General features: G+C 43.2%; 1 protein-coding gene across 5 annotated transcripts in view; it reads right to left on the reverse strand.

Moving 5' to 3' along the window:
• The window catches only part of MIX23 (mitochondrial matrix import factor 23), a 35,361-nt gene that overhangs the window by 18,315 nt on the left and 3,152 nt on the right, over positions 1–13,894 (reverse strand). For 3 of the 5 annotated variants that reach the window (XM_074947810.1, XM_074947839.1, XM_074947820.1), the window contains exons 2-3: positions 12,838–12,963; positions 11,112–11,258 (exon numbers count right to left, since the gene is read on the reverse strand). In XM_074947810.1, coding sequence (XP_074803911.1) covers positions 11,112–11,258; positions 12,838–12,963 — 273 coding nt within the window. The remainder of the gene's footprint in view (positions 1–11,111; positions 11,259–12,837; positions 12,964–13,894) is intronic. The other 2 variants (XM_074947829.1, XM_074947847.1) reach the window with 1 other exon arrangement.

Below are 13,894 nucleotides of genomic sequence, written 5' to 3' on the forward strand. Positions count from 1 at the left end.
CCTCTTAGCCTGACCTTAATAGTATGTACGGTTTCAGAATAAATTCTGAAGGAAAGGATTACTAAATGCATCGCAGTATATGGAAAAAGGGCTGTAATGCAACATGGAATTACTGATGGTAGCACATGGCAGACTATCCCAATATCTTACTTTGAGAAGATTACTGATGTTTTAGATAAGGGAAATGTAGTAGATCTAATATAGTTGGACTTTAAGAAAGTATTTGATGTGGTGTCATATGGGAAATAAATTAAATTAAAGATGAGCAAGAGCACAATAAGAAACTTGCAAAAGGGCAAAAGACAGCAGGCTGTGCTGACAAGCAAACTATCAAGGCTGGAGGGAGATTATTAGTGGAGTTCTGCAAGAATTAGTTTTGGGAGCAAACGCATTTAATATTTTTATTAATGTTGTTGGAACAAAAAGTAGGAGTGTCCTAATGAACTCTGCCGATAACACCAAATGAAGGCAGTGTCAATACAGTGGGGAATTGGAATATTATACAAGAATCGGATGACCCTGAGGTCTGAAGTAATCGAATTGGGATGAAATTCAATAGTGCAAAGTGTAGAGCCACTCACTTAGGAACTAATAAGAATTTCTGCTACAGGCTGTGAGCTCATCTGCTGAAAGCAACAGAGGATACAAGAAAGCTAAGTGTGTTACTGATGCAGGATGACTGAGTCACCAAGTTGATGCAACTGTGAAAAAGGCAAATATGATCTTAGGATGTATGAGGTAATGTATTTCTAGAGAGAAGTATTGGTTCCACTGTAGAAGGCACTGTTAAGACTCCATTTGGAATACTGTGTACAATTCTGCTCATGCACTTTCAAGGAGGGGGAATTCAAAATGGCACAGCTCCAGTGCAGAGTTTACCCCTGGAGGAATTCTGCACCAAAAAATTAAAAATTCTGCACACAAGATTTTTAAATTCTGCATATTTTGTGTCAAAAATGTGGGTTTTTTTAAAAATGCAGAATGATCCACAATTACAGACTATCAGTCATAATTGAGAACAACATTGCAGGATGTGCAAAATAATTTGTCCCCATCCGCATGCAGTTTTTTGTAGGGAATTCTCGAGCGTGAGAAACTGGTGTAACCATTTTTGATGCATGATGTGAAGGCGTTCACATCCCTTTGCCTTTGGTAACTTCATCTGGATCTGGCTGGGTACTTTGGGAAGTACTTGGTTCTGATTGTCCTGACATTTTATTGACTGCTTAATAAATGTTTTATTTGCCCTCAAAGTCTTTTTTTTAAATGGGTAAGTAAAATAAATCCTGAGCTGTAATCTAAATCACATTGTGCCACTTTGGCACAGGAAAAAAAAGTGAGAAAGCACATATATCTTCCTAGCTGAGGATTCCCTATCATTTATAATAAGGCTCCTTTACATTCTGGCAACGTAAAGGAGCCTTAAAACATTTACAGGTTTCACACTCCTCGGGACTGAGTGAGAATGGGGACAGTTAACTAACAATAGGAACATTAACAATGTTACTAGCAGGCAGGCTGCTACATTTCTGCCTCAGAGAATGAGATTAACTATCAATAGCAACATTAACAATGGTGTTTGGGGTTTTTTTTTTTTTTTTTTTTTTTTACATCAAGCACAGTGTTTTATTTCAAACATTGAAACAGTTTTGTAGGAATGCACAGAACAGACTCTTAGGCCCTATCTAAACTGGCAAGTTTCTGTGCACTAAACTCCTGAGGTGTACACACTACCAAGCCACTTAGTGAGCAGTTTCAGCACACTTGCAGCGCTATTAAAAAACCCAAACACCTCGACGAGAGGCGTAGAGCTTTCTGCGCTGGGGCTACAGTGCTGTGGTGCCAGTGTACACACCATGGCAATTACAGAGCTCTCTGGCCATCAGTTTGAACTCTACTGCCCTGCTCTTGGCTTACCAACCGTCAGCCCCACCCCATATGTTCCTTTGCAAATTTGAAGGTGCCCTTCTTCTTTGCTCGGTGATGTGTGCAGTGGTCTCAGTGCATCTTTCCAGGTGGATATGCCTGCTCCACGCACCAGGCGATCCCCCGCTTGGAGCAATGCCAAGCTGCTGGACCTCATCGACATTTGAGGAGAGGAAGCTGTGCAGTCCAGCTGTGCTTCAGCCATAGGAATTATGTTACCTATGGACAGATTAGATGATGCATGATAGAAAGGGGCCATGACCAGGACACCATTGCTGCACACGGGCTAGCTGCATAGGCGCCAGGGCGGAAGCCACAGGCTTGGAGAAGACCCTCCCTTGATTCCCTGCTCACCCTCAGCTGTGGAAGAGAGCAAGAAGTAACATACAGATCTTCCAGAATGATCACCTCCTGTGGAAAGTGTGGGGACAGAAATTATGAAGAACTAAGGAGGACTTTCTGCATGAGGTTATAATGTACTTGGCCACCGAGAAACAGGAATTGAAGGAGTGGTAAGACAGCGAGAAAAGGACTGAAAGGAGAATGCGGCGAACAAGAAAGAAGCCACAGAGCGGCTCCTAACAGTTATGGAGCGCCAAGTGGACACGCTCCAGGCGATACTAGCTCTTTCAAACTGAGCAGCTACGCACCCGCCCTCCCCTGCAGCCGCTGTCACAAAACTCTTTCCCATGCACCCCACACACACACACACAGTGTCCCCCTGGCTCCACTCTCTATCCACAGCATCCCACTCCTCTCTCCTCACAGTCCAGCAGTGTGGGCTCCTACTACCCACTGCAGTCAACACCCATCCATCTGCAGTTTGGCCCTGCTGAAGTACAGCACTGGGTGCATTGTACTCCAAAGGAGAAGACTGGGTATGATCCCTGGACATACACAAATCTGTAGCTGTCCTGGGACCCCTCCTCCTCTTGAGAGCTTCTCTTCCCCCATACCTCCTTCCCCTCCCTGCTGACTTTTTTGTTTGACTCCTCCTCCAGTTGTTGTCTTTTAATAAAAGAATTGTTTGAAAGCAATCTTTATTCTATTAAGTGAAAGCAAAAATAGCACTGCAAAGCAACATACAATAATGTTAAGGCCCCTTCTTGCATCACATGCACCAAGCACCTCCTAGTATTACAAGCACTGCAATCCCGAGCATAGCAACAAATATTAGAGACTTTCAGCTTCAAATTGCTGCCTCAAGGCATCCCTGATCCTTATGGCCCCGTACTGTGCCCCTCTAATAGCCCTGGTCTCTGGTTGTTCACATTCAGCCTCTAGGCACTGAGACTCTGTGGTCCAGCCCTGAGTGAAGCTTTCACCCTTCCCTTCACAAACATTATGGAGCATACAGCACGCGGCTATAAGCATAGAAATATTGTCATCAGCCATGTCCAGCTTCCTACAGAGGCAGCACCAGTGAGCATTTAAACGGCCAAATGCACACTCCACAGTCATTTTGCACTTGCTCAGCCCGTTATTGAACCGCTCCTTGCTGCTGTCAAGTTGCCCCATGTATGGCTTCATGAGCCATGGCATTAAGAAGTAGGCAGGGTCTCCCAGGATCACAATGGGCATTTTGAGTTCCCCTACGGTGATCTTCTGGTCCGGGAAGAAAGTCCCTGCTTGCAGCTTCTTGAACAGGCCAGTGTTCTGAAAGATGCGTGCGTCATGCCCCTTTCCGGACCAGCCTGCGTTAATGTCCGTGAAATGCCCACAGTGATCCACAAGCGCCTGGAGAAACATTGAGAAATACCCCTTGCGATTAATGTACTTGGTGGCTAGGTGATCTGGTGGCAAAATTGGAATGTGCATGTCATCTATCACCCCTCCGCAGTTAGGGAAGCCCATTTGTGCAAAGCCATCTACAATCTCATGCACGTTGCCCAGAGTCACGGTCTTTGGAAACAGGATGCGATTAATGGCCCTGCACACTTCCATCAACACGACTCCAACAGTCGACCTTCCCACTCCGAACTGGTTAGCAACCGATCAGTTGCACTGTGGAAGCTGGCTACTCCAGACTGCTATAGCCATGTGCTTCTCCAGTGACAGGGTGGCTCTCATTGTTGTGTCCTTGTGCTGCAGGGCTGGGGTGAGCTCATCACACAGTCCCATGAATGTGGCTTTCTTCATGCGAAAATTCTGCAGCCACTGCTCGTCATCCCAGACATGCATCACGATTCGATCCCACCACTCAGTGCTTGTTTCCCAAGCCCAAAAGCGGCATTCCACTGTGGTCAGCAGGCAGATTGACTTAGATGATTGAGGGGGTGAGGGGAATGAAGGGCCTATTTTATGAGAGGAGACTGGAAGAGCTTGGCTTGCTCAACCTAGACAAACAAAAGCTGAGAGGGGCTACGACTGCTCTGTATAAATATACCAAGGAGGATGAAGAGCTATTTAAGCTAAAGGACAAAGTTGGCACAAGGACAAATGGGTATAAATTGGTCATGCAAAAATTTAGGCTGGAAATTAGATTGTTTTTAACCATCAGAGGAGTGAGGTTCTGGAACAGCCTCCCAATGCATGTTGTGGGGGAAAACAACTTAATTAGTTTTAAGATAGGGCTTGATAAATTTGAGTGAGATCAGATCATAGATTTGCGTGTGGTGGTGTGGAACTGGGCTCAGCAGCCCTGGATGTCTCTTCAGGTTCATGTCTTATGTTACTAAGATCTCATGCTTCAGGGTTTCATCCAGTCCACTGAAGGGATCTGGAAGGGAATTTTTTCTCCCCAATGTATTCTGGGAGATTTGGGTGTTCTTCCTATAAAGCATCAGAGATGACCACGTCTGACAATACTGGAATGGGTAAGCCAGGGAATCCTCTCTCTCAAGTACTTGGCCAATGGGTCTTGCTCACATGCTCAGGGTTCTAACTGATTACCATATTCAGGGCCAGGACAAGTGAGCTTGTTTTTTTTCCTCCCCACCTTCCTCTGCAGCATGGGACATGGATCATGTGCTAGGATCATCTGGTATTTCTTAATTACTTAAGAAATCACTTAATTACTTTGCACTGCAGAGGCCTTGGGCATTGGTGCACCTTGGTCCTTCATATTCTCTGCCTGTGGCACACAATAGTTTAGTCTTCTGAGGCTCGTACTACACTTTGATCTATTCTGGTTGTTGGGCTTAATATGGAGGTTGCTGGATGATGTTTAGTGGACTGTGATATACAGGCAATCAGACTAGATGATCTGGTGGTTCCTTCTGGCCTTAAACTCTGACGGTATGCTGGAGTTAAGGCTGCATGGCAGTTTATCAAGCCTTGCATGTTAACGTGGAAGGAGGATAGTAGTAAGTCAAAGATTGTTGTAGAAAGCAACAGCGCGATTGTAGACCCTGACTGTGTATATGCTAGCTTTTCAGAATTTGAGGAAATGCTACTCAAGTAAAACAGAACATTAACTTTAAATGAAGTTTTTCCTATATGAATTCCCTTATGTTACTCAAAAACTACGTAAACTGGAGATAAATAAAAAGCAAACAGTGCCTTACATTTTTTGCAGTAGTGAACATAGCCGCTATACTGAGCATTTGACAATGGAAAAGCATCAACATTAAATACAACCATTGTAATCTGGCAGAGTTGCTCTTTTGAATAAAGTGCTACCTAGCAAAAAAAGTCATTATAGTTAATACGGTGTTTTCAAAAATTGATGACACTCAAATCAGCTATTGATTAAAATCTTTTCATAGAAATTCCAAAATGAAAAATATAGGAAAGTGATATTTGTGTACCCCACAGATACACAGTAATCAACACTGGAAATACAGTGTACAGTCTCCGTATGTACTCTTTGCAAAAGGTGTTTGAGAAACAGTGAAAAATCAGGGACCCAATTTCAAACCCATCTGTTTTTATTCCCAAAATATTTTAAGATGCTTATTTCCCTACAAATTCTAACTGCAAAGAAAATGGAAGGGACTCTCCTACACTCTCCCTCCCCGCCCCCGCAAGTATATCATTTACCATTCTTTTTTCTTGTTAAACACAATTCTCTCACACAACCTTAACTTGGCTTCACTACAACTCCACCATAATAATAACCAGATATTTGGTGAAACAAAGGCAACAATTATAAAAGGAAATAATACATTATTTAAAGATTTTAAACTGTGGACCTCATTGCCATGAGATATCAAAAACTAACTAAAGATAATGTTAAACAGCAACCACTAAAGCTAGACTTGTTTAAAGTCAACAAGTTTGAAGGAAGTGCATCCAAGTGTCTTAGAAGAGCAATCCAATGAGTTCTTTGGACTACTAATTATTGAAAATCAACATTTTTGAAACACTGGGGAAGTTCCATAAAACTGGAAGAAAGCTAATGTGTTAATATTTTAAAAGAATACTTGGTATGACCTGGGTAATTTTAATCCTGACAGCTTGACATCGACCCCAGGCAAAATAATGGAATGTCTGACATGGGACTCAGTTTATAATTAATGCCAATCAACATGGGTTTATGGAGAAGTGACTATTAATCTAACTTGATATCTTTTTATTATAAGATTACAAGTATGGGTGATAATGGTGTTGATGTAATAGACTTCTGTAAGGCATTTGACTTGGTGCTACAAGACAGTTTGATTAAGAAACTAGAAAGCTACAAAATCAACATAATATACATTAAATGGATTAAAACCTGAATAATTGATAAGTCTCAAAACAAACATAAACAGATTCATGCACATACATTTTGAGTGGGGTCCCGCAGGGACTGGTTCTTGGTCCTAAACTTTTAACATTTTTAGCAAATGACCAGGAAGAAAACAAAATCTATATGATGGTGTGCAGAGGACACAACAATTGGGGCAATGGTAAATAGGACCACAGGTCACAGACACAGAGCAATCAGCACCACTTAGTAATCTGGGCACAATCAAACAAAATGTGTTTCAGTAGGTCCAAATGTGAAGTTATATATCTAGGAACAAAGACTGCTAGCAATACTTACAGGATGGAGAACATGGGAAACAGTGTCTCTGAGAAGGATTTGGAGGTCATGGTGGATAACCAGAAGAACATAAGCTGCAGTTTGCCACTATAGCTAAGAGGGTGAATGTAATCCTTGGATGTATAAAGCAGAGGAATCTTGAGAAGAAGTAGGGAGCATTACATTATCTCTGTTATTTTGCATTGATGCAACTGCTAATGGAATAGTGTGTCCACACTTCAAGAAGAATTTTGAAAACTTGGAGACGATTGAGAAAAGAGACATGAGAACGATCTAAGGATTGAAAAACATGTCTCAGGGAGCTCAATCTATTTAGCTTATCAAAGAGAAAGTTAAGGAATAACTTGATCAATCTACAAGTAGCTACATGGTAAACATAAATTTGATAAGAGGGCTCTTCAATCTAACAGACAAAGATAAAACAAGATCCAGTGGTTAGAAATTGAAGCTAGATAAATTCAGATTTGGAATAAAGCACACATTTTTAAGACAACTAAGCACTGGAACAACTTAACAAGGGCTGTGGTGGATTCCCCATTACTGGAAGTGTTTTAAATCAGTATTATTTAAATCAGCAGGACTTAGTTCAAGGAAGTTCTATGCCCTGTGTTATGCAGGTGGTCAGACTATGTGATCACAAGGGTCCCCCCTGGTCTTAAAAAAAAGCTTATATAAGTGGACTGCCCCGAGCTCATTTATGGTATGCCTACACAGCGGGCGAAAAAACCAAACCCACAGCAGCAAGTCTTGGAGACTGGATCAACTAACTCGAGCATGCAGGGCTAAAAATAGCAGCGTATACATTTGGGCTCAAGCTGGAACCCAGGCTGTGAATCCCGCCGAGGGGGGAGGGTCTCGGAACCCAGGCTCCAGCCTGAGCCCGAACATCTATGATTCTATTTTTAGCCCTGCAGTGTGAGCCCACATCAGTTGACCCAGGTTCTGATACTGGATAACACAGGGGTGAGGGGTTGTTTTTGTTTTTTTGCTGTGTTGATGTACCCTTAGTGTGCTGCGCCAAGAGCCAGCTTCAAAACCTAATAATTCAGAACTTATTTGACTTTCATTCTTTTCTAAAGAGTACAATGCATAGCAGGTCGAACCAACAAAACAGCATTCATGCGGGAACTTCCTAAAAGGGAGGAAGAAAGTCTGAAGCAAAATTTTATGTATAAGCAGTATTTCAAAATTCAGCTTGGTTCAAAACTGGCCCCATTGGGGCCTAGACTAGACTTTTGTGGTGCAAATTTGGGATGATTTGGTCAAAGCGTTTCTGACATATGTATACCCCTAAAAGCTGCTTTTAACATTTATCAATTCCTATAACTTTGTCCCCCCCCGCCCACAGCCAGGGAAAACGTTATGGCTGTGTCTTAATGAGGATCGCATCACTGGACGGTCCCTCAGATCAACTATTCAACGATAACTTCTTTGAAATACTGGTTTTCAAAACTGGTTATCATATTCACATTCTGGTTTTCCAGATGGGTACACCAGGTTCTGGCAAGCATCTTTTGGTAACAGAGTATCTGCCTTAGAGAGACAAAGGTTTACAGACAATTCACCCCTCTTCAAGCTATTGTTTACTAGGGAACACCTTTGTCAATGGCACATTGAGTAACATTTGGTTGCTTGGGAAACAGATGCTGGCCCTTTAACCCAAGGACCATGAATTCAAATCCTCTCCTCAGAAGATTTGTGAGTGTGACAATTAGCACTTCCCTTCTTGCTGTCTGGGGCCACAATGGAACTTCTTTTGGAAGTATGAGTGGTGTATGAATTTTGAGGAAGTGCAACACCACAGAAGTGTATCAGCCCAAGTCCTGCCCTAGAATAGTTTGGCAGGTTGTGGCAGTACTGTGCTGGGATATGAAAGCCAGTATGACTAATGTAGGAGGAACTTGCTGTCACGTTGACAAGGACACGAGTGAGGTCAATGTAAGAGTCCTGGCTAAGACAAATCAGTTATGGGCCAAACAAGGCTCAGTGAACTCCTGCCAGGCACCACTGCGAACAACAGATCCAGCCTGCATCAGGAACTAATAGGTACACTCAATGCATGCCACACGCACGCTGTGCTGAAAATGGAGTAGGAAAATGAGAAAGGTATGCTCTCATGCAGGGCACAGGCACACAGCACTGAGATGGGCCAAGTGGGGAAGAGAACACCCATTGAGATCAACAGGGCACTTCACTCCTCTATAAACCTCATATGCTGTAGAGACGTATGCAAAATCCCCCCCATGCTAGTCTCCGAAATGGAGTAGGGACTCTGGGGGTCCCCTTCCCTATGCTACCTCCAAGTTGGTGTATGTGTTCCTCACAGTTGATCAGCTACAACCTTTTCTCACTGTGGCCCCTCCAGTACTACTGGTTGTATAAGGTGCCTGAAGGAAGGCACAGCTGGTACCTGAGAGGTGGTGACATGTGGCCCCAAAGCCTTCCCATCATGACCCCACCACTACCCTACCTCCTCACAAAACAAGGAACATTAATAAAAACTTGGTTAAAGGGGAGTTACAATTGCCTGGCAGTGCCCCAGACCCTTCAAACTGACACCTCCAAAATTCAGGAAGTGTTATTTTGTTTGGAGTACATTAGAAAAGAAGGAATTGTACAGTTACAGTAATGCTTTCCACACCACACACCACCTTAACTCTACCCCTTGGGTGATAGCAATAGGAATATAACATTACTTTACCCAGTCTAATGAAAACTGCCAATTTCTCACACCTCACACAAACCCCAATATCAGCACTCCTGTTTATACACTTCCATCCTCACTGTATTTTTGCAGCACCATTGACTCAGGGACCTAGACGTAGGTTGGCAGACCTCACTAGGAACAATAGTTTGAGCTCTTGTTAACAAACTGAGTGAGGGGTTGGTAGGGCCACCTCTCTGAAGCACCCCTTGTGGCAGAGATCAAGGGGGCAGAGTTGAGGTTCTGGAATGTTAACTAAATTGTGTATTGCCATATTCGCTAGTGTTTGCATTTTGTTTATTTCCCTGATTCTCCAAGATCTTCATTTTCAGCAGGCACAAGTTTTGAAAGGTTATGAGTAGGACCCTACCAAATTCACGGCCATGAAAAATGCATCACAGACCGTGAAATCTGGTCTCCCCATGTGAAATCTAGTCTTTTGTGTACTTTTACCCTATACTATACAGATTTCAAGGGAAGAAGACTTCATTTCTCAAACTGGGGGTCCGGACCCAAAAGGGAGTTGCAGATGGGTGGCAAGGTTTTGGTTTTTTTGTTTGTTTCTTGTTGTTGTTGTTTTTTGGGGGGGGGAGGGGTGTCACAGTATTTCCACCCTTACTTCTACGCTAACTTCAAAGCTGGGCAGTTGGAGAGTGGCAGCTGTTGGCCAGGCACCCAGCTCTGAAGGGGGGCAATACCATACCACTGTTACTTCTGCGCTGCTACCTTCAGAGCTGGGTGGCCGGAGAGTGGTGGCTGATGACCGAGAGCCCAGCTCTCAGCACAGCACAGAAGTAAGGGTGACAATACCATACCATGCCATCCTTACTTCTGCGCTGCTGCTTCTGGTGGCGGCTCTGCCCTCAGAGCTGGACTCCCAGCCAGCAGCCACCGCTCTCCGGCTGCCCAGCTCTGAAGGCAGTACTATCACCAGCAGCAGCGCAGAAGTAAGGGTAGCAGTACCGCAACCCCCACTACAATAACCTTGTGACACCCCCCGCTGCCAACTCCTTTTTGGGTCAGGATCCCTACAATTACAACACCATGAAATGTCAGATTTAAATAGCTGAAATTATGAAATTTATGATTTTTAAAATCCTGTGACTGTGAAATTGACCAAAACGGACCATGAATTTGATGGGGCCCCAATTATGAGGCCCTGTCAGGACATCTTTAACAAAGGTTTGCTTCTCTTTCCTTTTTTAAGTGAGTGACATTCACTACCTGTTAATGACTGTTATTTGGTTAAAACCGTAGTTTATGATTTGGTGAATGAATTGTGTTTATTTTACGTGTTGTCATAACAGATTATAGATTAAAAGTGTGCACAGTTCTGTCTTGTGGACTGAAGGGAGTCCTCTCACCAACCAAGCCAACAAGTAGCCAAACTTGAGTTGTACGAGCTAAAATTCAGTACAGGATGACAGATCTTCACAATGGAAATAATCAGTTAGCTGAAACACCAACCCTCCCTTTCTCCCTGAATGAATTCCAGGAAGTACCACCACTCACCTTTGTCTGCTCTTGCCTGAGCTGCTTTAATAATGCTATGTCATCCTGGGCCTTCTCCCTCTTTTCTCGAAGAGTTTTGACTACATTGGAAGTCTGAGCAATACAGCTTTTGATTATTTTCTCTCTGCTGGCATGAGCCTCCATCAGCTAATTGGAGAAGAAAAAAATAATCAGATTATCTAGCTCAATGGCCTATGGGAAGAAAAAGCCGCTAAATTACAAAAACAAGTTTAAAAACAAAACAAAACATGCTGTGTTGAGTCTCACAGTACAGCTACAATAGCAGCTCTCCTTGTTGGTAGAGCAGTCTTGCCACAACTGCTCTCCTATACTTCTGCTTATGTGACAGGTCCCCATTTCCGTACATCACAAGGAGAGAATACCCCTTCCTTCTCTCAGAAGTGGATCCCACTCCCCACAAACTGACAGCTGTACACAAGATCTTATTTCCAATTCTAAGGTAGGTGGGGGAATCGAATAGCAATAGTGTAACTATATTGGTCTTTCTATGCTGGCGCCGTGCTATCAGGGGCTCACATTGCAGGGTACACAGCAACCTATGGAGCAGGTGCTAGAAGAGCACAACACTAGCAGGGAAAGACACAATAAAGATACTAAAGTGAGTCCAACTGCCCTTGTTTTCTTTAAAAAAAAAAAAAAAAAAAAATCTCCTGGATATAATATTCCCCTCAGTACCAACAACTGACATTCCTCAATGCTTACAGGAAGTGACTGAAACAAAGTAGATTGAGGGTGGGACAAGAAACAGGTGGGCTACACCATTACACATAGCCGACAGGTCAAATCTTTCATAGGCGCTGCTTCTCCTTGATGCACCCTATTGCTTTGTTGTTTCCTTAGGTCCGGCCTATGATACAAATTTACATTGGTATACATCCACACCCGACTGATGTAGTTATACTGAACTAACCCCCAGTGTAGACAGCTCTATGTTGACCGGTAGAACTTCTCCTGTCAACAAGGTTACTGCCTCTCATGGGGGTGGATTAAGTACGCGGACAGCAGCACCTCTCCCACTGGCACAGCAGCGTCTTCACTAAAGTACTACAGCGGTGCTACTTGTACACGTGCACAAGCCTTTACTTCGTGCTAAGCCTGATTCCCACCCACATCCTACCACCATATAGGCTCTAACTGCTCCAGGGAGGAGTTTCTATGACATAAAGGTTTCAGATCTGGTGGCTGCTGTTATAATCTTTAGAATCAGTTGTCTGTGATCCCATAAGAATCAGTTTTGACTCTTTAATCTATATCCTGGCAAGCAATGTTGTTCAGAATACCAAATAACTGAATTTAACAAATAGTATCAGACAGAGGAAAAGGTGAAGACCTTAACTTTATAGAAGTAGACTGCTTTGAAAGTACTGCGGAAATGTGTTAGCCCTGCTATTTAGATGGAGTAATGGATGAGCTGTCTAACACATACTACGGTCAGCAGAATATCCTGCAAGAATGCTAGAGTGGAGCAAAAAAAACAACAACACAAACTGCACATGGGTTCCTGACGTAAAGCAGCCATTATGTGTGTGGGGACTAGCTATATAAAAAGTCAAGTAGGCCAGTTGTGGATGCATATTGGAGTGTCTGCTGTGCTAGCAATTTGTAACAAGCCGGGGAACGGGTGATTTTGTGTTTCTGGACACTACATTTAATAAAGCATCAGGAATTGGTTAAAAAAAAGCTATAATGGAATAGGTACACTTACAGACTGGTAGAGCTCTTTACAGGTTTGGTTAGCATCGACTTTCCCTGCAAAGGAAGCTGTTGGAAGTGTAGTGTTTAATTCATGGACTATTCTGTCATCAATTGTCCGCATCACCCTGAGCAAATCCTGCATGTAAAAATAAAAATCCTTGCTTATACTTGAATGACAGGGAAATTAGAGGTTTCAGAGTAGCAGCCGTGTTAGAGAGGAACTGTACAATTAAGCAATTTTTAAGTTGAATAGCTGTGTTACCTGGAGAACATAGCAAAAAAACCAAAAGAAGTGCCATCCATGAAACAGTCTTTGCTGAATTTTTTGAGGATGAATATTGTTTTGGGTCCTTGTGGCACCTTAGAGACTAACAAATTTATTTGGGCATAAGCTTTCATGGGCTAAAACCCACTTCATCAGATGCATGGAGTGGAAAACACAGTAGGCAGGTATAAATACACAGCAAATGAAAAGATGGGAGTTGCCTTACCGAGTTGGGGGTGGGGTGTCAGTGCTAATAAAGCCAATTCAATTAGGGTGGATGTGGCCCATTTTCAACAGTTGACAAGAGGGGGTGAATATTAACAGAGGGAAATTACTTTTTGTAGTGCTAATGAGGCCAATTCAATCATGGTAGATGTGGCCCATTTCCAACAGACAAGAAGGGGTGAACATCAGAGGTAAAATTATTTTTTGTAGTGAAACATAGAATCACAGAATATCAGGGTTGGAAGGGACCTCAGGAGGTCATCTAGTCCAACCCCCTGCTCAAAGCAGGACCAATCCCCAACTAAATCATCCCAGCCAGGGCTTTGTCAAGCCTGACCTTAAAAATATCTAAGGAAGGAGATTCCACCACCTCCCTAGGTAACGCATTCCAGTGCTTCACCACCCTCCTAGTGAAAAAGTTTTTCCTAATATCCAACCTAAACCTCCCCCACTGCAACTTGAGACCATTACTCCTTGTTCTGTCATCAGCTACCACTGAGAACAGTCTAGATCCATCCTCTTTGGAACCCCCTTTCAGGTAGTTGAAAGCAGCTATCCAATCCCCCCTCATTCTTCT

The sequence above is a fragment of the Natator depressus genome, chromosome 1 (genome assembly GCF_965152275.1).
Source record: "Natator depressus isolate rNatDep1 chromosome 1, rNatDep2.hap1, whole genome shotgun sequence".
Lineage (NCBI taxonomy): Eukaryota > Metazoa > Chordata > Testudines > Cheloniidae > Natator > Natator depressus.